Below are 24,594 nucleotides of genomic sequence, written 5' to 3' on the forward strand. Positions count from 1 at the left end.
CTCTACTTCTTCAAATCTCTTCTTCCTTCAAGGCTCAGCTGAAATATCTTCTTTCCTCAGAAGTCCTTCCTTATCTTCCCACTTGCTGAAGGTCTCCATTTCCCCATCACCTCACATCTTTCTGAGATTATCTCCAATTTACTGTGTATGTATCTAACTTGGACATAACTATTTGCCTGTTGCCTCTCCCATTGCAAGATGAGCTTCTTGTGAGTAAGGACTGATTGGGCCTCTGTACTTAAGAAAGTAACTGGTGAATAGTAGGCCCCTAATAAATGTTCATTGATTGTTGATCGCTCTGAATGCATTTTATGTACAGTCACATAGGTATTTTGTTTCCCTTTTAGGATGTAAGCCCTTTGAGGGAAAGCACTTATTCAACATTTGCTGACTGCTTGTATCAGATCTGGGTGTGAAATGTTTTGAAAAAACACCAGAAAAGGGGCAGTTCGGTGGAGCAGTGGATAGAGCACTAACCCTGGAATCAGGGGAACCTGAGGTCAAATCTGGCCTCAGATACTTGACAGTTAGTGCCTGTGAGTCCCTGGGCAAACCACTTAACCCCAACAGCCAAAGGAAAGCAGGGAAAAGCAAAAGGCCAGAGAAGCCTGGGTGCATCCAGAGAAGTTCAGCCAGGAGGGGGAGAGGACCGAGAATGATGGCTTAGGAGAAATGCCTGCATTCACTGGGAAAGTTTAGCAGAGAAAGAAAAGAGGGCACTTAATAGGAGAGATAATAGGTGTCTCTGAGGATATGAAGGACTCCATTCACATAAAGGAAGGTTCAGGAGTGTCTTGATGTGTTTCACTGGGCAGAACCAAGAGCAGCTGGTGGGTGTTGTGAGAAATGGGTTTCCGATGGGAGAAAGCTTCCAGCAATTAGAGCTGATGCAAAATGGAATCAGCTCCACTCAGAGAGAACCTTAACCCTAACCCTAACTGCAGCATAGATTTCCACTCTTTCTATTATTGTTTACTTGCATTTTTGTTTTCCTTCACATATATTGGATTTAGCATATACTTTAACATTTAATATGTATTAGACTACCTGCCTTCTAGGGGAGGGGGTGGGGGGAAGGAAGGGAAAATCTGAAATACAAGGTTATGCAAGGGTCAGTGTTGTCACATTATCCATGCATGTGTTTTGTAAATAAATAAATAAAATGGGGAGGGGGGGAGAAATGGTAAATGTTGAAAACTATGCATATATTTTTAAAATAAGCTTTAAAATCAAGAAATCCATCTGTCAATTTTATACTGTAGACTGATTGCATACAGAATAGAATAGAGTAATTCTGATCCATTACTTTTCATTGTTACAGTTCCTGACCCTGTAGCATTAATGCTAAATTTTAAGGATATTTTTCCTTAAGGTCTGGTCAATGGGAGAACTCCAATCTGGATTTATAATGAAAAATGTTGTATAGGATCCCATTTTTCCCAAAAACCATTTGCTTCAAGTTCCTCAGAGTATAGGATCTGTTATTTTGGCTTAATCCGGTGCTGCAATTTTAGCAGAGCAGTCTTTCTGCTAAAAAAAGGAGGAGGGGCTAGGGTAGCTAGGTGGTACAGTGGACAGAGCACCAGCCTTGAAGTCAGAAGGACCTGAGTTCAAATCTGGTCTCAGACACTTAACAATTCCTAGCTGTGTGACACTGGGCAAGTCACTTAACCCCAATTGCCTCAGCAAAAGTAAATAAATAAACAATAATAAAAAAAAGGAGGAGGGGATGAGTCTGGGAGGGAAGGAGCTGGTGGAGGCATTGAGGGGGAGGAACTATCAGAGATGACCAGCCTGGTGACCCAGGTGGGATTTGAACATTGGGTGGAGTATAGAAGCCTGGAGGAGGAGTTTAGAAGAGGGGACCTTTGTATGATTGAGAGGTTGGAGGGGGGAAGGGTTTAGGTGGGAAATTCCTTCAGTCTTGGCCCTGGTTGTGAGTAGAGGAAAGAACTGAAGCATCCAGAGGATAGATAAGGTGGAGTTTTGGGACTAGGAAAACCCTCCCAGACTGGGTTGGTGGTGTTTGGGACAAAAAGACCTACCCAAAGTGACCACTACAGAGATCACTCATAGAAAGCAGAATTATTTATTAGAATCTCGAGAAGCGGACCCCATCCTGATCTGGGAGCCAAATTCACAGCAGGAGAGAGCCACTCCCTTGAAAATGTTCACAGCTTTTATACATTTCAGACAAAACCTCCAAAATCCCACCCTCTATATGGTGTGATTGGTCACATAAGCTCTATCCCCCTATTTGGTCAGTGGAATGCAGTAGACAAGGTGATATACAGCTTCGGCCTCATAATCCCTTCTTTGGACAATGGAATGTAGTCCAGGCCTTACCTCAAAATCTCGTGACTGGGGCCTATAGGCCTGATTTACTTTAGTTAACAGTCTCTGATCAATATGTGCTTAATCTATAAATTCTTCACCTTTCCACACAACCCTCCCCCCAACACACACACCGTTATTTATAAATATATATGTATATATGTTTCCTCATGAAGAACTAACATTGTGGTCAAATTCAATTAACACCTCCTCATCTGGATCATACCCTGCTACCGTGTCCCATCCCTCTTTCTGTAAAACCATCATTTTAATGGCAACCCCTATTTGTAAGATTCTTGACAATGATCTTTGAACTATTCTTGTTACTAATGTAATTATACAGGGCAAACATGGCGGGGACAGAATGATACCCCTGACTGCAATGTCTGTACCACGAGAGCTGTTTCCCCCAGCCACCATCAAACCAAGAGCACCAGCCATTTGTGAAGGGAGGTTTTCAGACCTGTACTGGCACATGAACTATCCTGCGAGTGCCCTTGGTCATTTCTTTTACTGCTTGTCCTTTGTCATCAATTTGCATACAACAGGTGGACAGTTTTGTTTCTCACAGATGCCTCCTTCCTCTGCTAATGATAATCTAAAACTAATCTATGTTCTAGAACCACTTCTCTTGTCTGGGGGGGCCTGATTGACCAACAGATCAAGGGCCTGAGTAGTTTGGTTAGTAGTTACCTCAAGGACTGCCTAAAAAATTTAGGTCTAATTATACCTATATAACAAACCCCAGCCCAATTTTTGGGTAAATGGGTATAAGCCATCTCACCACAAACCCAATAATGCCCCTTCAGGGCAGGATTATCTTCATACCAGAATATAAAGGGTCCACTTGAAGGTGGAAAATACCTGACATCCCAGGGACCTAAGGCTCTCCTCCCGTATTAGAATTACATCTCCACAGATGACTTTTAACTGCCCATTGGCATGTGGGACCATTTTCCCCAGTTAGATCCTGAGGGCTCCAGAAATCATTAAACATTTTCCTAACAGTGCCTTCTCTATTCTCCCACTTCCACTCCATCGAAGTGTAAATTGAACCTGGAGCTGTGCTATTCAAGGTTACACATGTCCATAGCTGGGGTCCCTCTGGGTCAGGGATTAAACAGGCAAGTGGCATTTTCCTCGCACACCCCTCACCGCTATCAGAACGCTGGATACAGCGAACCACTGATCCATCATAACAAGTTATACTGGTTTGGTCCCATCTATTCACATACCTACTGCAGTCTATGACAGCTCCCTTCTCTGGCCTGTGAATAAATGTCCATGTACATTCACTTTTTCCCATCCATGGCCCTGTATCAGACTGATTCAGGCCCTGTACCAGACCCTAAAACTCTACTGGTCAGAGTCCAGTGATGCTTTTCTTCTGCTGACCAGAAACCTGTTCCGTTGTGTACTGACCGTTGCTCAAGATTCAGGCCGGAGACAAGGGAACAGGAACCAGAGCCACTATGTAAGTTGATCAGGTCCCCTATATATCCAACAGTCAGTCAATCTAAAGCTAGTGGCTATTGTTTGGATCAGGGTTTGAAAGGTATTTTCATACCCCACTGCTCTCGAGGTACCAGTACAAAAGATGTACCCACATAACATCATACATGCATATACAAGGCACAGTCTACAACCCTTTGGGTTTGGTTCACACCCCATTCTTCCTAATAGTATATAATATCCCTAATTCCTAACAATACAGTTCAACAAAATGTAATCTCCAGTACCAACAAGAAAAGTCCCAAGAGAGTTCCCCAAATGAGACAAGTCAAAAAGATTTTACATGCACAATTCATCAATCTTTGCTAAGTTTTCTGTAATTTCAGCCGCATTTTCAATGTTCCTGGATCAGTCTCTACTGCCCATTTCTTTGGTGCATCCGCAGGACCTTTGACTCGAATGTGATGTGTCCAACCTTTCTCTTTGGTGCATATCGCCGTATCTGAAGTCAACAGGATCTGGGAGGGCCCGTCCCATGTCAGGGTCAGCTTGTCCTCCTTCCACGTCCAAACCAGGACCCAGTCTCCAAACTAAAACTTATGCACCGTGAATCCTAAGGGAGGAGTCTGAGCAATAAGCCCTTTTAGTTGTACAATTTGCAGATGTTTCATGCAGTACGGACATGACATATTTCCTTAAAAACAAATCCTTGGTCTCAACTATTGAATCCAAGGAGGAATTTTGAATCCCTTTTGGATAAGGGTGACCATACAATAATTCATAAAGTGATAACCCCAACATCCCTTCAGGATTTTGTTCTATTCTTAATAAGACAAGGGGAAGGCACTTGGTCCAAGGCAATTGTGTCTCAGCAATTTAGTCAGTTGCTATTTAATTTCCTTTTTCATCCTTTACACTTTATCTAATGAGGGCGGATGCCATGGAGTATGTAAGTCCCATGATATTTCTAGAGCTTGGGCCAGATAGGAGGATCTTAGCTGTAAAATGGGTGCCTTGGTCCAAATCTATCTGCTCCACCAACCCATATCTGTAGTGATATGCTCAAGGAGGACTTTTACGACTGCCTAGGCAGTTGCCCAGGCATTGGGGGAGGCTTCCACCCATGAGGGCAGATGGTCCACTATGACCAACAGGTATTTGAGACGCCCCACAGATGGCAGCTCGGTAAAGTCCACCTGAATGCTTTGGAAAGGCCTGATATGGGGGGGGGGGCTTCCTCCTTTTTGGACTTGTCATTGGGCCGCCCTATTTATCCTCTGACAAACAGGATACCCACTGACCATTACCTGCTATTGTGTACAAACCAGTGCCACAAACTTCGTCAGCACCGCATTACACAGGCCTCGGACACCCCAGTGACTGTCCTGATGTAAATGTGGGAGCACATGTCCCATCCCCGCTGTGGTCAGTACCTCTCTGCCGTCAGGGAGGAGCCAGTGCCCCTCTTTATCCTCCTGAGCGCCAAGACTTTGGATTTCCTGCTTCTCTTCTGGGGTAAGAGAAGGTGGAGGTATCAGAGGCAGAAAGGCCAGAATTAGCACCATCATTTCCTCCATCCTTACAGATTCCTCTCTTCCAGCCCATTTCACCTCCTCGTTCCCAAAACAGTTGCCTCTTGTCTCAAATGAATCTCCTCTTTGGTGCTCCTGCCCATGAATCACTGCAATGTTCTTAGGTGACATAAGATTAGTCAGAATTTTAGTGACCAATGCCCTGCCTGCCAATCCCTTCCCTTTATTGTTTCCATTCTTTCCCCCAAGTAATTTACAGGATCTAATTTCTTTTTTCCTTTATTTATACAATGACTTAAATATTTTACCTCACATTTACAAATTGCAATTGATCTTGAGAAATTCTCAGTCCCTGTGTTGCTAAATAATTTAACAAACTGATAGTGACTTGGACAAAGTCACTCTTTTTCCTCCCTGCCACAAGAGGATCATCTACATATTGTAAGACTTTTAACAGTAAGAAATTTATCCCAGAATGTTCACACAATTCTTACATACCCAAGTAGATGTTTCATAAATTGAATATTATACCAATCATTTTGCTTTTAAAATACCTAATACACAGAAAAATCCCAAACTAGATATTGTCCATAACAAAAACATTTTCAAAAGGACGAAGGCAAAAACTATTATCCTTGGAGTCCCTTTCAGATAATTGCATCAATACAGTTAATTAAAACTTCCTATTTTGACATAAAATAATCTGAAGAGTTCTTTAAAACATCAATTAAACTTTTTGAAATTACTCTTTTAAGCTATAGATCACATTTATGATCATATTCCTTAAACAAGAAAGCCATTATGTTTCAAAGAAACAAATATTCAGTCAATTAACACCATGTAAGAGCAGCCTGTCCTTTTAAAAGCTTAGCCTGCTTCTTCAGCATTTTGGCTGCAGCATGGACAAAGGCAACTTTCCACTGCTGCCCTTCCCCCCATTCAATTTCCTATACAGGAATCCTCAAGATTTAGGCAATCAGTTTATTTCCTTTCTTTTTCCAACTGATTCTTTCTTGATATCATTCAAGCTTCCAATTTGCTCCTACAAATCAATCCTTCATAAATCACCTGCATTCTTCTTTCCAGTTCCCTTCAGAACTTTTAAGATCCACAATATAGTGAATAGCTAGATAACTCCATAAAACATAACTTAACAATGTTAACAAATTACCCAATATGTTTCAGAAGGTAAAGGTATCAATATTCAAACAAATTCCAAGATCTTTTACTCAGAGTAAACAAATCTAGCATGCAAAGGCAATGCAAAATTATTATCCACAATTTCAGAATCATCTCAAAATCATCTTTAAAATCTCCTGCCTGAGTTTTGATCAGATAAGGTTTTTATTGCCCTTTACTCTAATAGGCTCTGAAAACTCTTCAGCCCAGTTCTTCCTTACTTACAAATTAGTACACCAGGTTAAAATGTTTAAAATCACAAGCAACTTGTCAAATAACCAATTCCCAAATTTCTTAATCATTGTTCTTAAAACTTAACAGAGCTTTTACATCAGCAAAACAGACTAGGGGCTTTTTCCAGGACCCCTGCCCCAGGAGAAAAGTTTGTTTCACCTTGAATTCCCTCCCAGAATCCAGAGGGAGCTTCTGTAAATTTCCAAGCCCATTTAGTGCATCTCTCTGCCTTCACAGAGAATGCCTAGATATTCCATTCAAACAACTTTCTAAACTTTCAAATTCCTTACGAGCTTGCTAACTTTTTAACACAGAACACAAAATGCAAAGCAAACAGACAGACACACACAGACACACGCAGAGCTCTATTTTTCCCTTTTATCTTTCCTTATATCCTTTTATAGCTACTGTCCTGACAAATTCTTGGACTGTGTCTTTCCCATACTTAGTTCCCAAACTAAGTTCAGCAGTTTCCCAGAAGCCTCCCTCGGCAGTTCTTTAACCCTGGGACCTGTCACAGTCCAGCACTCAATAAAATTTAGCAAGGGCTATTCCCTCGGGTTCCCTAAAACCCCACCAATAAGACCCCCAAACTGTTCCAAGAGTTTACTGAATCACACAGTGCAGATTCTAAAACTGTGGCCAGCCAGTCAGGACTCAACTTCCTTCAATCTTCAATTCTGCTTTCCACTGAGTACCCCTGCTTCAGGTCTTTGTCTAAGAAGGAGGGAAGCTGCACACCCAGAGTCAGAGACCATATACAAAACTGCTCCAAGGGCACCTGTCCCTGTTCGGGGTGTGCACAGCTATCTCCCCCAGAGACCCCATCCCAGAGAGCCCCCAACTGTTTGATACAAAAAGACCTACCCAAAGTGACCACTACAGAGATCACTCATAGAAAGTAGAATTATTTATTAGACTGTCGAGAAGCAGACCCCATCCAGGTCTTTGAGCCAAATTCACAGCAGGAGAGAGCCACTCCCTTGAAAATGTTCACAGCTTTTATACATTTCATACAAAGAACCTCCAAAATCCCACCCTCTATATGGTGTTGTTGGAATCCTTACTAACTGCTAACTAATTAGAGTTGATCTAATCTTACAAGAAGATTTTGGCCAGAACCTGAAACAAGGTACTAAGTAGAACTAATTAATACAAGGCTTGTGTTCACACCTTTACTCATTGGAGTTCACAAGTATGCCAGCTTCACAAAGTAAACTTTCTAACTTCAAGGGAGTTCACACCTCCCTTAAAGCTCTTTGGGCCAGAGAGCACTATGGGAGAAAACCCATAATCCCATTCTCTCAGAACAGTCAGATATAAGGCCAGTGATGAGAGATCTATTGCAGAATACATTTTTCCTCTTGGCTGGCTGGTCGCGGAGGAGAGTTCAGCTGGACTGGAGAGAAGCGACTCTGGTGCAGACACAGAGCACTTTGACAGATTTCAGCGGAATTACGCCAGAAGCCCTCTCTCCAAGGCAAGGCAGAATATATTCCACTTGGCTGGCTGGTGGCAGACGAAGAGTTTTCAGAGGATAAAGCTACTGGTGGAGAGTTCAGTGGACAACCAGATTCATCTTCCTCTCACACCACTGTAGTAGGTGGCTGGGCTCCTGCACACCCCCCACTGAGACCAAGCTGGTCTGAAAGACTCATCAGAAAGCTAGCCGAGCCCCAAGTGAAGGAGACAAGAGATTCATTCCATCTCTGTGCTGGTTGTAAAGAACAAAACCCTTGGATTTGGAGACATTTGGAGGGCCCTAAGCTAAACCGGCTGTGTATTGAGAAAAACAAGAACTCAAACATTTGAACTCATAACATGATGTGATTGGTCACATAAACCTTTATCCCCCTATTCGGTCAGTGGAATGCAGTAGAGAAGGTGATATACAGCTTCGGCCTTATAATCCCTTCTTTGGACAATGGAATGCAGTCCAGGCCTTACCTAAAATCACGTGAAAGATTTTTCACGTGGGCCTATAGGCCTGATTTATCTTAGTTAACAGTCTCTGATCAATATGTGCTTAATCTGTAAATTCTTCACCTTTCCACAGAGTGAGAAGCACAAAATCTCTGAGCTGAGATCCATCTTCATTGGCTGTAGCTACAATCTCTCTCATTTTTTCCCCCTTGGAGCTAGCTACAATCATTTTGTCTTCTGGAAGCCAGAACTGTGCTTGCAGCTCCCAGGTAGGTCTGAGCCAACATCTCCCATAATTCCCGGCTTCTGATGGCTGCCATGGCCATTGGATCTCATTCTCCTTTTCTTACCTCATGATGAGTGTCCTCAAGATTTATCAGGAGCACCCCTTTCTACCAGGCCTTCCTGATGAGCTCCTCACCCCTAAACCTTTTCCAGAATTCCAATCATTTTCCAAACTTTTCCAGATTTACTATTGCCTCATACTTTCCTAGAACCCAGACTTTGCTCAACCCTCCCAAGTTATGTTTTTATGTTTTATTGATATGTTTTCTCTCTGTATTTACAAATTACTCCTATTTTATGAGTATAACAGTTAAGTAAAAGTAATCGTTATGCCACAGTTCTCTTTTATTGTCCTTACTCAGTAGCTAATTATCCTGAGTCAGTTTCCCTAATTGTTCTGCCTCAGTTTATAATTGTTCTGCTCAATCCTGCAAAACCTACCCTCCCTCTTAATCAGAATATTTGATAAGCATAAAAGATCTTATATTTTAGAACATCAGAATGCCTTTCCCCATTCCAAGCTATTAGAATATCAGATACTGTCTTATCAAGATGCCTCTGCCCATCTCCCGGGTACCTCCCCCCATCATGTTATACCATCTCCAGTGGCTCACCCCAGCCTGTCAGAGTCCAGTTCCCACTCTCAGCACCCTGACTCCATCCTTGCCTCAGTCTATCCTCTGAGTCTGAGCCACATGTATATAGGTCATTGCTTGCTGGATTCTTGGAGACCATAGTCTCATTCAGCCCTGGGACTAAACCTTTTTGGGCCAGAACTCTGAACATGAAACAAAGGATTCTTACAAGATACAAGGTCAGGGGAATTGATAGAGACAATAGTTATCTAATTTAGCATGGTTCAGTATGGTTGATTTAATCCTACAAGGAGATGTTATGGGCCAGAACTTGAAACAAGGTACTAAGTGGAATTGAGGAGAAAATGGTTAAATCTCAATGGTTAAAACTTCAACAGAAAACATTACCTTTTAGAGAGAATATTACACCAAACCATGGATCCATTTGGTCTTCATAAATCTCTCTCTTGTAAATAAATTATTAAATGCTCTCTAATCTCTGTCTTGCCTGAGTTTTTCCAGGATTATATAATAACGCAGTGATCTTGTCTGAAAGAGCAAGCGATGTAGCACATCTGTAGCACATCACCACCTTTTTATTGTAAACAAAAATGAAGAGAAACCTATTTTATTTGCCTTCCTCTTCCATCACACTGAAGGGGGGAAAGACAACTTTCTTATAACAAATATACCTAGTTGAAAAAGATAAATCCCTCAATGGTTATATTATAGATAGATATATATATGCAAGCATAGAGCTCATGTTCTCTCTCTCTCTCTCTCTCTCTCTCTCTCTCTCTTTCTCTCTCTCTCTCTCCACTCTCCCTCTCTCTCTCTCCATCTGGCACTTCTTTTCTCTTCTTACTCTTTCTTGTTCACTCTGTCTTGCTCTCTCTAGCACTGGTTCTGTCTCTGTCTCTCTCATTGTACCTCTTGCTCTGTTTCTCTGTCTTCTGTTTATCTCACTGTCTCTATCTATCTCTCTATCTCTGTCTTTTTCTCTGTTTCTCTCCCTCATTCCCACCTTCTCACTCTCCCACCCCTCTCTCTCTCCCTCTCTCCTCCATCTGGCACTTCTTTTCTCTCCTTTCACTTTCTTGTTCACTCTGTCTTGCTCTTTCTGGCTCTGGTTCTGTCTCTCTCTCTCTCTGTGTCTTTTTTTTTTCATTTTATTTCTTTTAATCATTTCTTTTCTTCCTTTCTCTCTCAATCTCTGTCTTCCCCTCTCTCACTGTTTCTGGTTTTTTTCTCTTCTCATTCTCTCTTTTTTGTGTTTTTATATATTTCAAAATACATGCAAAGTGCCTTTTCATCATTAAGCTTTGCAAAGTCTTGTGTTCCAGATTATTCTCTCTCCCTCCTCTCCTCTTGCTCACCTAGAAACCAAGTAATACTATACAGGATCAATTCTTGTAAATATCTTTCTACATATATGATTCTGCACAAGAAAAATCAGATCAAAAAGGGAAAAAAACCAACAACAAAGGTGGAAATGTTATGTTGTGATGCACATCCAATCCCCATCATGCTCTCTCTGGCTGCCAAACCTCAAATTTAAAAAGCAAAAAATAAGGCCACAGGGTTCTCCTTTCTGGTTTAAGATCTTCGGCCTATGTTAAAAATCAAAAACTGAATGAAGTTCTCCCTCTGGTGGCAACAAACTGTAAGAACAGAAAAGAAATTGCCAAAACCTACATTTAATTCATTCACACTTGGAGAAGTGAATTAAATTGTCTCTCTGCGTCTGTATTTCTCTTTGTCTTTCTGATTCGCTCTGCTTCTTTTTCTCTTCCTCCTTCTGTTTTTCACTCTCTGGCCCTCTCTGGCTTAATCTCTCTCTCTCTCTCTCTCTCCCTATTTCCTTCTGTCTCTCTTTGTGTATGTGTGTGTGTGTGTGTGTGTGTTTCTCTCTGAAATATACCATATACCAAGTAATGTTGATGTTCCAGAATGACAGCTGGGAATGATTGTGCTGTACGGGCCATACTCAGCAGGACAAACATCCCTGGCTACACAAGCGAGTTGTGGTCCCTTTAAGAAACTATATTTCCTGGTCAAAGGATATGAACAGACAATTTTCAGATGATGAAATTGAAACTATGTCCACTCATATGAAAGAGTGCTCCAAATCATTATTGATCAGAGAAATGCAAATTAAGACAACTCTGAGATACTACTACATACCTGTCAGATTGGCTAAGATGACAGGAAAAAATAATGATGAACGTTGGAGGGGATGCGGGAAAACTGGGACACTGATGCATTGTTGGTGGAGTTGTGAATGAATCCAACCATTCTGGAGAACTGTAATATTCTTCTCTAAAGTGTAAATATTCTCTGGGAGCAAGTTTCTTGAGGGGCTTCTGGAGGCAGCCTTAGTTTCAGTTCAGAGTAATCATCCCAAATGCAGCCAGCAGTTAAAGTCCAGATCCTTTATTGTTTCCTTCAAAATATCCTGGTTAGCTTTCTTAGAGGCCTATCTCTCCCCTTGGTTCCAAGAGCTCTTACTCCTAATCCTTTATCTCTTCCAGCTTCTGCTTCCAGCCAGCACAAAGGTGGAAGATGGAAAGAATCTGTCTCCTCCTCCAAGACCTTCTAGTGGGCTTGTCCTTTTGTGGGCTTGTCCTTTAGTGGGCTCCTCCTTATATATGCTCTCTTAAAGGTGTGAATCTTGTGGAACTCTAATAAGTACTAAGTAGTGAACAAGAGAATTGTTAAATGCCATGCTAAATTAGATAATTGATTTAGCAACTTGTAAGAATCCTAACATCTCCCGCTTTCTTTTTATTTTAGAACATAGGTGGTCATGACTTCCATGACTTCTCAAGGACATGAGAATTCCAAAAAAGAAGGTGATTACACCTTCCCTGACTGCTCAAAAAAGGAGTGAAAACACCATAAAAAGGAGATGATGATGTCCTCCCTGACATCTCAGAAAGGGAGATGAAAACACCAAAGGAAATGGGAAATCAAATCAGATTAGCAGGTTTCTGAAGGGGCTCACTCTTAAAACAGGTATATATAAATCCATCAATACAGGATGTATTGCACATAGTTACATACATTACACAAGCACATAGTAACACAGGCTAGTGGTGATGTGACAAATAACATGAATCAACATGCAGAATTATATATGAAAAGTCCTAGAAATGGTCCAAAAGGAATCCATTATCCATTAGTTCATGTGCCAGCAATCCAATAATTCCTGCAAGTTTTGAACTCCTGCAATAGTCTCATTTTATGTTAGGGAATCCAATGATTCCTGCTAGTGTTCAAGTCCTGCAACAGTCTCCTTATCAGCCATGCTCTTTCAGTGTCAGATGTTTCTTAGATCTTCTCTTTTGTTTTGAGGTTTTTCTTCTTTTCTGTCTCTCTCTAGGTGCTAATTGCCACTCATCTGATTCCTTCTTCATCTGTAGGAATACAAGCAAACCCTCTCTTCCAAGCCATTAACCTATCTAGTCCCTTCTATTTACTACTTTCTAAATCTCTCCTCATCATCTGGCAATTACATTGGAGCTGTTTGCACTGGACACTGCCCTGTTGGTTTAAAAAGCCTGTATTCTCCCCAATTGTAATCCCTTTCTGCCACCTGATTGCTTTTTGGATGGTTGATCATGTAATCCCTTTCTCCCATCTGATTGCTCTTTTGATGATTGATCAGATCAAAGCCCTGAACTTCTAAAGACTCTCTGGGTATAAACTCAGCTGCCATCATGCCCTACATGTCTTTTGTCTTGGGGCTAGGCCCTGCCTCTCATTTCCCTGGGTCAATTTACATTCAAAGGCCCAGTGGAAGCCCTTGTGGCATTTTGGACATGGGGTTTGGGGTTTTATTCTCTCATCCTGTCCTCTAACTCTATCTCTTTGCCTACACTGGGCTCTCAGATGTCCTATTTTTCCCACACTGAAAACATCGATGAGTTTCTCTAGAAGTCCCTTGCCAAGAGGGACCCTGTCTTCCCATGTTCATCATAGTCTGGGTATAATGAGCATTTGTGCCCACTAGAAAAATTAGGTATGATAGATCTTTGGAGAAAACTAAATAGAGACTCGGTAGTTCATGGAACCTATACAAAAACTGGCCACATATAAGAACATAAAGACCTCAAATTCAAATGCAGAAAGGCAGAAATAGTAAATGCATTCTTTTCAGATCACAATGAAATAAAAATTACATTCAATGAAAGCCAGGGGAAAATGGACCAAAAGGAAATTAGAAACTAAATAATCTCATCCTAAAGAATAAACGGGTGAAACACCAAATCATAGAAACAATTCATAATTTCATCCAAGAGAATGACAATAATGAGACAACATACCAAAATTTGTGGGATGCAGCCAAAGCAGTAATAAGGGGAAATTTTATATCACTAAATGCTTACTTTTATAAGATAGAGAAAGAGAAGATCAATCAATTGGGCTTGCAAATAAAAAAGCTAGAGAAAGAGCAAATTAAAAACCCCAGTCAAATAATAAACTTGAAATTCTAAAAATAAAAGGAGAGATTAATAAAATGGAAAGTTAAAAAAAGACTATTAAAATAATAAATAAAATTAAGAGTTGGTTTTATAAAAAGAAAACAACAAAATAGATAAACCTTTTGTTAATTTGATTAGAAAAATTAAAGAGAAAAATCAAATTGTTAGTCTCAAAAATGAAAAGGGATACCTTGCCATCAATGAAGAGCAAATTAAAGCAATAATTAGGAATTACTTTGCCTAACTTTATGTCAATGAATTTGATAACTTAAATAAAATGGATGAATACCTTCAAAAATATAAGTTGCCCATATTAACAGAGGAAAAAGTAAATTGGTTAAATAGTCCTATTTTAGAAAAATAAATAGAACAAGTTATTAATCAACTCCCTAAGAAAAAATCCCCAGGACCAGATGGATTTACATGTGAATTCTACCAAACATTTAAAGGACAATTAACTCCAATCCAATATAAACTATTTGAAAAAATAGGGATTGAAGGAGTTCTACCAAATTCCTTTTAGGTATCATGGTTCTAATACCTAAACCAGGTAGGATAAAAACAGACAAAGAAAATTATAGATCAATCTTCTTATTGAACAGTAATGCAAAAAATTTTAAATAAAACATTAGCAAAATATTTAAAGAAAATCATCCCTAGGATAATACACCATGATCAAGTAAGATTAATACCAGGAATGCAGGGATGGCTCAATATTGGGAAAACTATTAACATAATTGACTATAGCATTATCCAAATTAATAAAAATCATATGATCATCTCAATATATGCAGAAAAAGCATTTGATAAAATCCAACACCCATTCCTATTAAAAAACACTAGAAATTATAGAAATAAATTGACTTTTCCTTAAAATAATCAGTAACACCTATTTAAAAGCATCAGTAAGCAACATATGTAATGGTGATAAATTGGAATTATTCCCAATAAAATCAGGAGTGAAACAAGATTAGCCACTATCAACATTCCTATTCAGTATTGTATTATAAATGTTAGCTTCTGCAATAAGATGAAAAAGAGATGAAAGGAATTAGAGTAGGTAATGAGGAACCAAATTATGGCTCTTTGCGGATGATATGATGGTATACTTAGAGAAGCCCAGAGATTCTACTAAAAAGCTATTAGCAATAATCTACAACTTTAGCAAAGTTGCAGGATACAACATAAATCCTCAGCATTTTTACATATCACTAACAAAAGCCAACAGACATACAAAGAGAAATTCCATTTAAAATAACTGTTGATAATATAAAATACTTTCTGCACAAATAAAGTATGATCTAATAATTGGAAAAATATTAAGTGTTCTTGGATAGGTCTAGCAAATATATTAAAGATGACAATACTACCTAAACTATTTATTTAGTGCTATCCTAATCAGACTCCCAAAAAACTAATTTAATGACCTAGAAAAAAATAACAATAAAATTCATCTGGAAGAACAAAAGGTCAAGAATTTCAAGGGAACTAGTGAAAAATAAATTAAATGAAGGTGGCCTAGCTGTATTTGATCTAAAATTATATTATAAAGCAGCAGTCACCAAAACCATGTAGTTCTAGCTAAGAAATGGACTAGTTGATCAGTGGAATAAGTTAGATTCACAGGAAAAAATCGTCAATGACTATAGCAATTTAGTGTTTGACAAATCCAAAGAGCCCAACTTTTGGAATAGGAATTCACTATTTGACAAAAACGGCTGGGAAAATTGGAAATTAGTGTGGCAGAAACTAGGCATGGACCCACACTTAACACTGTATACCAAGATAAGGTCAAAATGGTTCATGTACTAGGCATAAAGAATGAGACTATAAATAAATTAGAAGAACATAGGATAGTTTATCTTTCAGACCTGTGGAGGAGGAAGAAATCTGTGACCAAAGAAGAACGAGAGATCATCATTGATCACAAAATAGAAAATTTTGATTATATCAAGTTGAAAAGCTATTGCACAAACAAAACTAATGCAGACAAGATTAGAAGGGAAGCAATAAACTGGGAAAACATTTTTACAAATGAAGGTTCTAATAAAGGCCTCATTTCTAAAATATGTATAGAATTGACTCTAATTTATAAGAAACCAAGCCATTCTCCAATTGATAAATGGTCAAAGGATATGAACAGACAATTCTCAGACAAAGAAATTGAAACTATTTATAGCCATATCAAAATATGCTCCAAATCATTGTTAATTAGAGAAATGCAAATTAAGACAACTCTGAGATACCAGTACACACCTGTCAGATTGGCTAGAATGACAGGGAAAGATAATGAGGAATGTTGGAGGGGATGTGGGAAAACAGGGACACTGATACATTGTTGGTGGAATTGTGAACACATCCAGCCATTCTGGACAGCAGTTTGGAAGTATGCTCAAAAAGTTATCAAACTGTGCATACCCTTTGATCCAGCAGTGTTTCTACTGGGCTTATACCCCAAAGAGTAAAAAAGGGAAAGTAAAGAAGGGAAAGAGACCTGTATGTGCCAAAATGTTTGTGGCAGCCCTGTTTGTAGTGGCTAGAAACTGGAAAATGAATGGATGCCCATCAATTGGAGAATGGTTGAGTAAATAGTGGTATATGAACGTTATGGAATATTATTGTTCTGTAAGGAATGACCAGCAGGATGAATACAGAGAGGACTGGCGAGACTTAGATGAACTGCTGCTAAGTGAAATGAGCAGAACCAGGAGATCATTATGTACCTCAACAACGATACTGTCTGAGGATGTATTCTGATGGAAGTGGATCTCTTTGATAAAGAGAGCTAACTCAGTTTCATTTGATCAAGGATGGACAGAAGCAGCTATACCCAAAGAAAGAACACTGGGAAATGAATGTAAACTGCGTGCATTTTTGTTTTTCTTCCTGGGTTATTTTTACTTTCTGAATCCAATTCTCCCTGTGCAACAAGAAAACTGTTCGGTTCTGCAAACATATATTGTATCTAGGATATACTGTAACCTATTCAACATGTAAAGGACTGCTTGACATCTGGGGAGGGGGTGGAGGGAGAGAGGGGAAAAATCAGAACAGAAGTGAGTGCAAGGGATAGTGCTGTAAAAATTTACCCTGGCATGGATTCTGTCAATAAAAAAGTTATTTTTTTTAAAAAGGGCACTTTCTGGACTAGCATCTTGCAGATGGCCCAAACATTTTCCTCGGACCCTGCGCGCTGAGCATTCTTTCAGTGCCAAAACTCTATTTCCAAATAGAACTCTGCCACTACAAAAGTCAGTCCCATAGCAAACTGATTTCTATCCAACAATATACTTTCATTTAGTAACTGATAATTCGGGAATAAGTGAATTCTTTTATTTTTAAACCTACAGCCTATTAAAGGGGATTGTAACAACTCTCTTATTGCCACTAAACTCATGACCACCAGGAACTGAGGGCATTAAAACCTCATCACCTGCAGCTGTCTCTTACTAATTCTAAGTAATTCTTCCTAATTCTAAATTAAGGTCCAAGATCAAACCAGTATAGGAGCATTTCAAATACAGAACTAATTTCAGAGATTATTTCACTACATCTCTACCTGGACATGAATTTCATCTTTCAATGGCCTGAAATTTGCTCAAGCAGCTTTTCCTTACAGCCTATTCCTCTGTGTGATGGGTCTAGTATTTGGAATATTATTCTTTCTAACAAGCATCAATTTGAAGTGAAAGCACCTGGTTAACTCTAATATAGGAAGTTGGTCCACAATTTTTCTTCCCTACTGCCCTCAAATATCAACAGAGGCAATAGGAAAGGAATGGAAGGGAATTAGCAATTATTTTCACCTACTATTTGTCAAGTGCAGTATGCTTCTTTTTTTTTTTTTAACCAATACAGTAACAACAATATTGTTAAGAAATATATTCAGCAAATAAATCATTTTGACTTCGATTACCCAAATTAATGATAAAGGATAAAAGAAAAAAAGATGCTATTTCCATATGAATCGTACCCAGCTCTAGGGTGTATGAAGACAGAGGAAATAAAAAACTATTTGATAAATTTATTGTTTAATTGAAAAAAAAAAACAGCAAATCGTGCATTATAGATTTACAGTTTCATATGCAATCATCTTTTTTTAATTGTACTATATTATAAAAATACTTGTTTTTTCCATAATTTAAAAAGAAAACTAAATATTATGTCACTTTACCTTCAAAACAACCTTACAAGTTAGGTGATATTATTCTCCCCATTTAGGAGTTGAGGTAACTGAGGCAAACAGAATTTAAGTACTTGCCAAGGGGCACAGAGCTAGAAACTGAAGTTTGATTTAAGCTCAGGAACGTCTGATTCTATGTCCAGGTCTCTCTTCCTTATACTACCAGCTCCCCTTAACTTCTAGATAATGGAAACCTTGGGATGAATAATCTTCTATGAAGAAGATGCCCCAAACCAACATCTCTATTGGTCAGGCTTAAGGCTGCTCTGGCCCAATATTACTCCTTTGTCCAGATATTGGATTAGGACTCTCTTTCAAAATGAAGCCTGTCAGGATAGGTCGAAGGATATGGGAAATGGTTTTTGGCTTTGTCTCGCTTGTGTCCAAGAGAACCGTGTAAGTGGCAACAAAAAGATTGTGCGATGATCAATTCTAATGGCTCTTATCAGTAATGAGATTCAGGCAAATTCCATTAGGCTTGGGCTGGACAGAGCCATCTGTGGGGACTGAAAGTGGATCATAATATAGTATTTTACCTTCTTTGTTGTTGATTGCTTTTTTTTCTTTTTGATCATATTTTTCTTGTGCAACATGATAAATGCAGAAACACGCAGGTGAAGAATTGCATATGTTTAACATATACTGGATTACTTTCTCCCAGAGGAGGGAGTGGAGAAAGAAAGGAAGAAAAATTTGGAATACAAGGTTTTAAAAGGGTGAATGTTGAAAACAATCTTTGTATCTATTTTGAAAATTTGGCAAATAAATAAAATTTGAAAATAAATTTTGAAAAAATAAATGGAAATATTTTGAAACATATTAAAAATAATTATACAGCAGATTAATGTGGCATGTTCTATTTTGGGTTAAATAAGCACTAATTGTTATGGGCCAGAACTCCGTACTTGAAACAAGGATTCTTACAAGGTGTTAAGTCGGTGGAGTTGATAAGACAAGGGTTCCCTACTTTAGCGAGGTGATGGATAGTTCTCTAATTCAGTAGCTGTACTTAGCACTTGATAGAGTTCTACAAGAGTCACACCTAGGATAAGGTCATTATACCAGCGAGTATCAGCTGGGACAAACTCAGCCAGATTTTAGACTATTTCTTAGCAGGGGCGTCCTGGGCTGGTCAATGAGTCTGTTTCCCCATCTGTAAAATGAGGGCGCGCACTCTGGGCCGGTGGGTCCCTTCCAGTGACCATGTGGGATCCTACCAGAAGTCACTGCTTGGGATTTGGGGGCTTGGAATTCTCCCGAAAGTGACCAAAGGGATAAGGTGACCCAAGAGGAGCTTCTCTCTGCGAGTCGGCAAACACTGAAGGGCTGCCACGTGCCAGGCTCCGGGCTAAGCACCAGGAGCAAAAGCAGGAGCAAGGGGCGCCCCCTGCTGTCCCGGAGGTCACAGACTGGTGGCGCAGACACCACCCCAACCAGGAGACAGAGACCCCTGTGGGCCCCGCTGTGCACAGGACACACGGGAACTCAAGGGAGTGATTTACTACCCACTAGTTAGGGAGGGTAACGGCTTAAGGAGAGGAGAATTCTGGGAGGGAAGAGTCAAAATCCAATAGAATAATGGCTAGCGGAGGGAGTGATACTTATGGAGGAGGAGAGAGGAATTCTGATCCAAGGCACTTAATTCTTCTTCCTTGTTCTCGCTCCTCATCATACCGTTTAATGCTGAATTTTAAGGGTAGTTTGCATTAAGGTCTGGTCTGCTTGTAGAGGGTCAAAGATCACAATTACTGAGGAAAATTAAATACAATCCAGTCGTGATTTACAGTTAATAATGGTGCCCAGCCCCCGATCTTCCCAAGAGCCTTTTGCTTCCAAAGGTTCAGAGCGTGGGATCCCTTACTTCGGGTTAGTCTGTGAGGCAGTTTCCGCAGGGAGTGGGGGGGGGGGGGAGGAGGGAGGGTCTTTCTGCTAAGAAGGAGGAGGGGGCGAGTGTGGGAGGGGAGGAAGTGACGGAGGCCGCGGGGAGGAGGAGCTCTCAGGGAGGAGCAGCCTGGAGGGGGGTGTTGCCCAGGTGCGATCTGGGCACTGAGGAGGACTTGGGAGTCTGGGAGGAGTTTAGGGCCGAAGATCTTTGCGTGTTGGGGGCAGGACTAAGGTAGGAGAGGCACTGGGAGGCCTAAAGGGCAGAGCCTCCGTGTGATTGGAGTAAAGGGCTCAACCGTCCTGGGGGAGGGACGGGGCGGGGTTCTTGGGACCGGGAAGATCCTCCCAGATCGGGGTGACAGGAAGCAGGAAGTGTGCGTTTAGATCCCTCTCCGTTCCCTGTAGCAGAAACTTGCTCTGCCTGCTTTCTTACCGTTTTCCCCGGGAGCTCAGATCTCTCCCCTTTTTCCCCGGGAGCTCAGATCTCTCCCCGATTTCCCCGGGAGCTCAGATCTCTCCCCTTTTTCCCCGGGAGCTCAGATCTCTCCCCGTTTCCCCGGGAGCTCAGATCTCTCCCCTTTTCCCCCGGGAGCTCAGATCTCTCCCCGATTTCCCCGGGAGCTCAGATCTCTCCCCGTTTTCCCCGGGAGCTCAGATCTCTCCCCTTTTTCCCCGGGAGCTCAGATCTCTCCCCTTTTTCCCCGGGAGCTCAGATCTCTCCCCTTTTTCCCCGGGAGCTCAGATCTCTCCCCTTTTCCCCCGGGAGCTCAGATCTCTCCCCGATTTCCCCGGGAGCTCAGATCTCTCCCCGTTTTCCCCGGGAGCTCAGATCTCTCCCCTTTTTCTCCGGGAGCTCAGATCTCTCCCCTTTTTCCCCGGGAGTTCAGATCTCTCCCCGATTCCCCCGGGAGCTCAGATCTCTCCCCTTTTTCCCCGGGAGTTCAGATCTCTCCCCGATTTCCCCGGGAGCTCAGATCTCTCACCTTTTCCCCCGGGAGCTCAGATCTCTCCCCGATTTCCCCGGGAGCTCAGATCTCTCCCCGTTTTCCCCGGGAGCTCGGATCTCTCCCCCTTTTTCCCTGGGTTCACGCGACACTCACGCAGCCAGGCCTGTGCTTGCAGCTCCCAGGTAGGTCTGAGCCTGCGTCCCCCATAATTCCTGCTTCCATGGCTGCCCTTGCCTTGGGGTCTCCTCTTCTGAACTCGTGGTACGTGGCCTCCGGGGCTACCAGGAGCACAGCTTTCTACCACGGCTGTCTGTTGGATGAGCCCCCCCACCCCTAAACCTTTTCCAGACTCCCAGTCACTTCCCTCATTTGGCGGCTCACACTTTCCCTAATTTCCTGCTTTCAGCCTAAGCTCTCCCCGGAGTTCCCAGCAGTCCTTCCTAGGTAGACCCCGGCACAGCTTTCCTGCTTTCCCCGGCTCAGCGGTCCGTCCGGAGCACTTCTCTCCCCCCAGCGGCCCTGACCTCACCACGGACTGTCCTGGCCTGTCTTGCCTCCCACCCCTGCTCCCCAAACCTCCTGCTTCCTTGCCCCCCGCTGAGCCCTCAGAGTTGATCCCAGACCGGAGTTAGTCTCCCAGGCTCTTACTTTCCCGGATCTTGCCCTGGAGGCGCCATTCCAGAGCCCCGCCCTTCTCCCCCTTCCCAGGCCCCTCCCTCCCCCACAAAGCAGTCAGGCTATTGGCTGGAACGAGCATGTGGGTGTTAGTTCTGTTGAAGGGAGGCGGAGGACCCGGGGCAAGGAGAGCTCTGACTCGGAGCCCTGGAGGCTGACAGGTCTCCTCCCCTCGGGACTCCCGAAGCCCCTTGTGCCTCTGGGCTCTCTGTGGGAGGAGGGGGAGAGGAGGGAGGAGAAGAGGAGTAAAAGATGGAGGGGAGCACTCTTCCTCTTCAGACCTCCTTCCTCTCCGATCCTGACCCTCCTGCATTGTTTCTCCCCCCCTTGGGCAGGGGGGTTAAGGGACTTGCCCAGGGTCACAGCCGCGTGAAGCTGTTCGGTTCCTCATTTGAACCGGGGCCCTCCTGAGCTCCGGGCTGGTGTTCTATGCACCACAACCCCTAGCGCCCCCTCCTGCGCTGCTCTGAAGGGGGCAGTCTCTCCCCTGGGGACCAGACCAGGGCCTTTGTACCTCCGGGAGGACTCACCCCCCAGGAGTCCCTGCAGGCTTTCCTCCTGCTGACAGAAGGGGGAAAGGCCTCTCCTCCTCCGGGAGGCTTCTCCCTCTCCTGCTTCTTGGGAGCAAGGCCTGGCCCAGGCAGGGATTGGGTCAAAGACAGACGCCAAAAGTGGGGAGAAGTTAGAAGAGCTTTACTGGCAGGGCCCCAGAGAGCGTCTCCCAGCTGGGAGCCCCGAGCAGTCAGCCGGGGACCAGGAGGAGGGGAAGCCGGGCTTCTCTCTGCAGAGGCAAAGGAGGGAGGGGCTCTCCTGGAGCTCCGGCCTGTCCCTTGGGGTCAGAGAGGCTTAGAATTAAAGCCCCCCAAGGGGAGGTGTGACCTCTGTTTGTAAGCGCTTTGGCTGTTACTTCTGTGGGTCCTTCAAGGGTGGGAGCAACAGGACCCTGAGGTTACGACCAGGGACCAGAGGGAGGAACGTGACAAAATGGAGTCACTTTGGTTGCTTTGCTACCTCCACAGGGAGCCAGGAGCCAGAGGGAATGGGCCCTGGGAGCCTCGGACCTCCTCCCCAGGTGAGTGCCGTCCTTCCCCAGACCCGACCAACATCCGCAGTCCCAGCCATTTCTACAGACAGGGAGGATGGGCTGTGGAGCTGCAGGGCCCGAGGGATGGGTCATTTCCTTACAAAACAGGGGGAACACAGTAGTCACAGCCCTGCCCTGCCCAGCTGAGTCCTTGGGCCCCTGGCATCTGGGGCACTGAAACACACGCCCCCTGTTGGGGGGTTATTACATTACAGAGGATGGGGAGGTCCTCCCCTTACTTCATGAGGAAGCTCCATTCCCCAGGGATCAGATCTGCTCTCTTTGGGCCCGCCCAGCCCCCTCCCCACCCAAAGTCTCCCCTCCTCCTCTTGGTCTCCTGTGACCGAGCTCCCCTGAAGCTCCTGAAGCACAATTTCTCATGGTTACAACTAAATAACATCTCTCCAGGGGTCAGCACCATGTCCTCAAGAAGCCTCAGGAACTGACTGATCAGTGTTCCTCTGTGTGCCTGTGTACATGTACACACTCACACTCACTCACACACACTCACACACACACACACTCACACACTGACATACACACAAACACTCACACTCACACACACTCACACACACATACATTCACACTCACACACACACTCAGACTCACACACACACACACTCACACACACACACTTGCACCCACCCCATTTCCACTGTCTCACTTTTTCACCTGCTCTCCCTTCACTGGGAACACAAATAAAACCAGTCACACAAGGTCCAGTCCGTCTGCACAATGACAAGACCCACTTGCTGAAGGCCTCTTTCTCCTTCGGCACCAGGGCCCGCCCTCCTTGAGAGGCAGCAGCAGCAGCGAGATTCCTCCCTGCTCCTCAGCGTCCTGGTCTTTGTGCTAAGCCGAGGCCGCTGCCACAGGGGGCCCTTCCCTCCCCATGCCTTCCCCGTCACACACAGACACGTGTGACACCCCTGCAGCCACATGTCTGCGGACACAGGAGCTCTGATCAGGGCCTCAGGCCCCTTTACCCCTCAGACAGAACAAGACGCCTTCAGGTACATCCTTTGACTTTGGCTCAGGACTGATCCCTCCCTTCATCTCTCCTCCCCATGACTCCCTCCCCCTTTTTCTTCTCCCCCTTTTTCACTGGGGAGTACATTGCACTTCTCCATTCATCTTTCCATGTCAATTATTCTTCCTTCCTTTGACTAAATGACGGAGGTTTGGATTTCCTCACTCCTTTGTTTGTGCAAATGTCTACCTGCTCACCCTCCTTGCCAGAAGTAACATTTCCCAGCCCTCCTTTCTCTTCACCCGCTTCCCCTCTTTCTAGTCTCTCCTTACGGTCATCAAGACATGAAAAAGACATTTCCAGCTTTCCTCGACTTTGATTCCTTCTGTGAGCCCAAAGAGAGATCTAAGTGGACTCCTGTCATCTCACTATGGTTGCATATTGTAATGGGCTGAGGCTTGAGTTGAAGTACGTGAGGCTAAATAGTAATTGGACCATACTCTATTACTATATAAGCTTGGAGAAAGAATGGCCCCCGCCCACTCTTTGTGCAAGTCCTGATGTGTTGTATAGGAAATGACGATGTTGGTGGGTGGAGGGAGGAGAGTGAAAAAGAAAGGGGAAGGAGAGACTGCTGGCTGGCGTCTTGTCACAGCTGCTCACATTGCCATTGTGACGGCCCTTCAGCTCAGATCTCCCTCTGCTAGCTGGCTTCCTGTCGCAGCTGCCCATATTGCTATTGCAATCTTTTTTCACCTCTTCACTTCAGTAAAGATTGAAGATTTTTCCCTTAACCTGAATTCCTGACTCCAGCTGATTTTAAATACACGGTCATTACAGCATATAACTAGTT

The 24,594-nt window shown here is 43.0% G+C and overlaps 2 protein-coding genes across 2 annotated transcripts in view; both read left to right on the forward strand.

Annotated features, from left to right (window-relative positions):
• Window positions 1-24,594, forward strand: part of LOC127547246 (zinc finger protein 260-like) — a 149,672-nt gene that overhangs the window by 115,311 nt on the left and 9,767 nt on the right. The window lies entirely within an intron of this gene.
• LOC127552311 (zinc finger protein 8-like) overlaps window positions 7,383-24,594 on the forward strand; it is a 59,866-nt gene continuing 42,654 nt past the window's right edge. The window contains exons 1-2 of the mRNA XM_051982880.1: window positions 7,383-8,923; window positions 22,707-22,759. Of these exons, the coding sequence (XP_051838840.1) occupies window positions 8,752-8,923; window positions 22,707-22,759 (225 nt within the window). The 5' untranslated portion in view covers window positions 7,383-8,751. The remainder of the gene's footprint in view (window positions 8,924-22,706; window positions 22,760-24,594) is intronic.

Source organism: Antechinus flavipes, chromosome 2 (assembly GCF_016432865.1).
Source record: "Antechinus flavipes isolate AdamAnt ecotype Samford, QLD, Australia chromosome 2, AdamAnt_v2, whole genome shotgun sequence".
NCBI classification, from domain to species: Eukaryota; Metazoa; Chordata; class Mammalia; order Dasyuromorphia; family Dasyuridae; genus Antechinus; species Antechinus flavipes.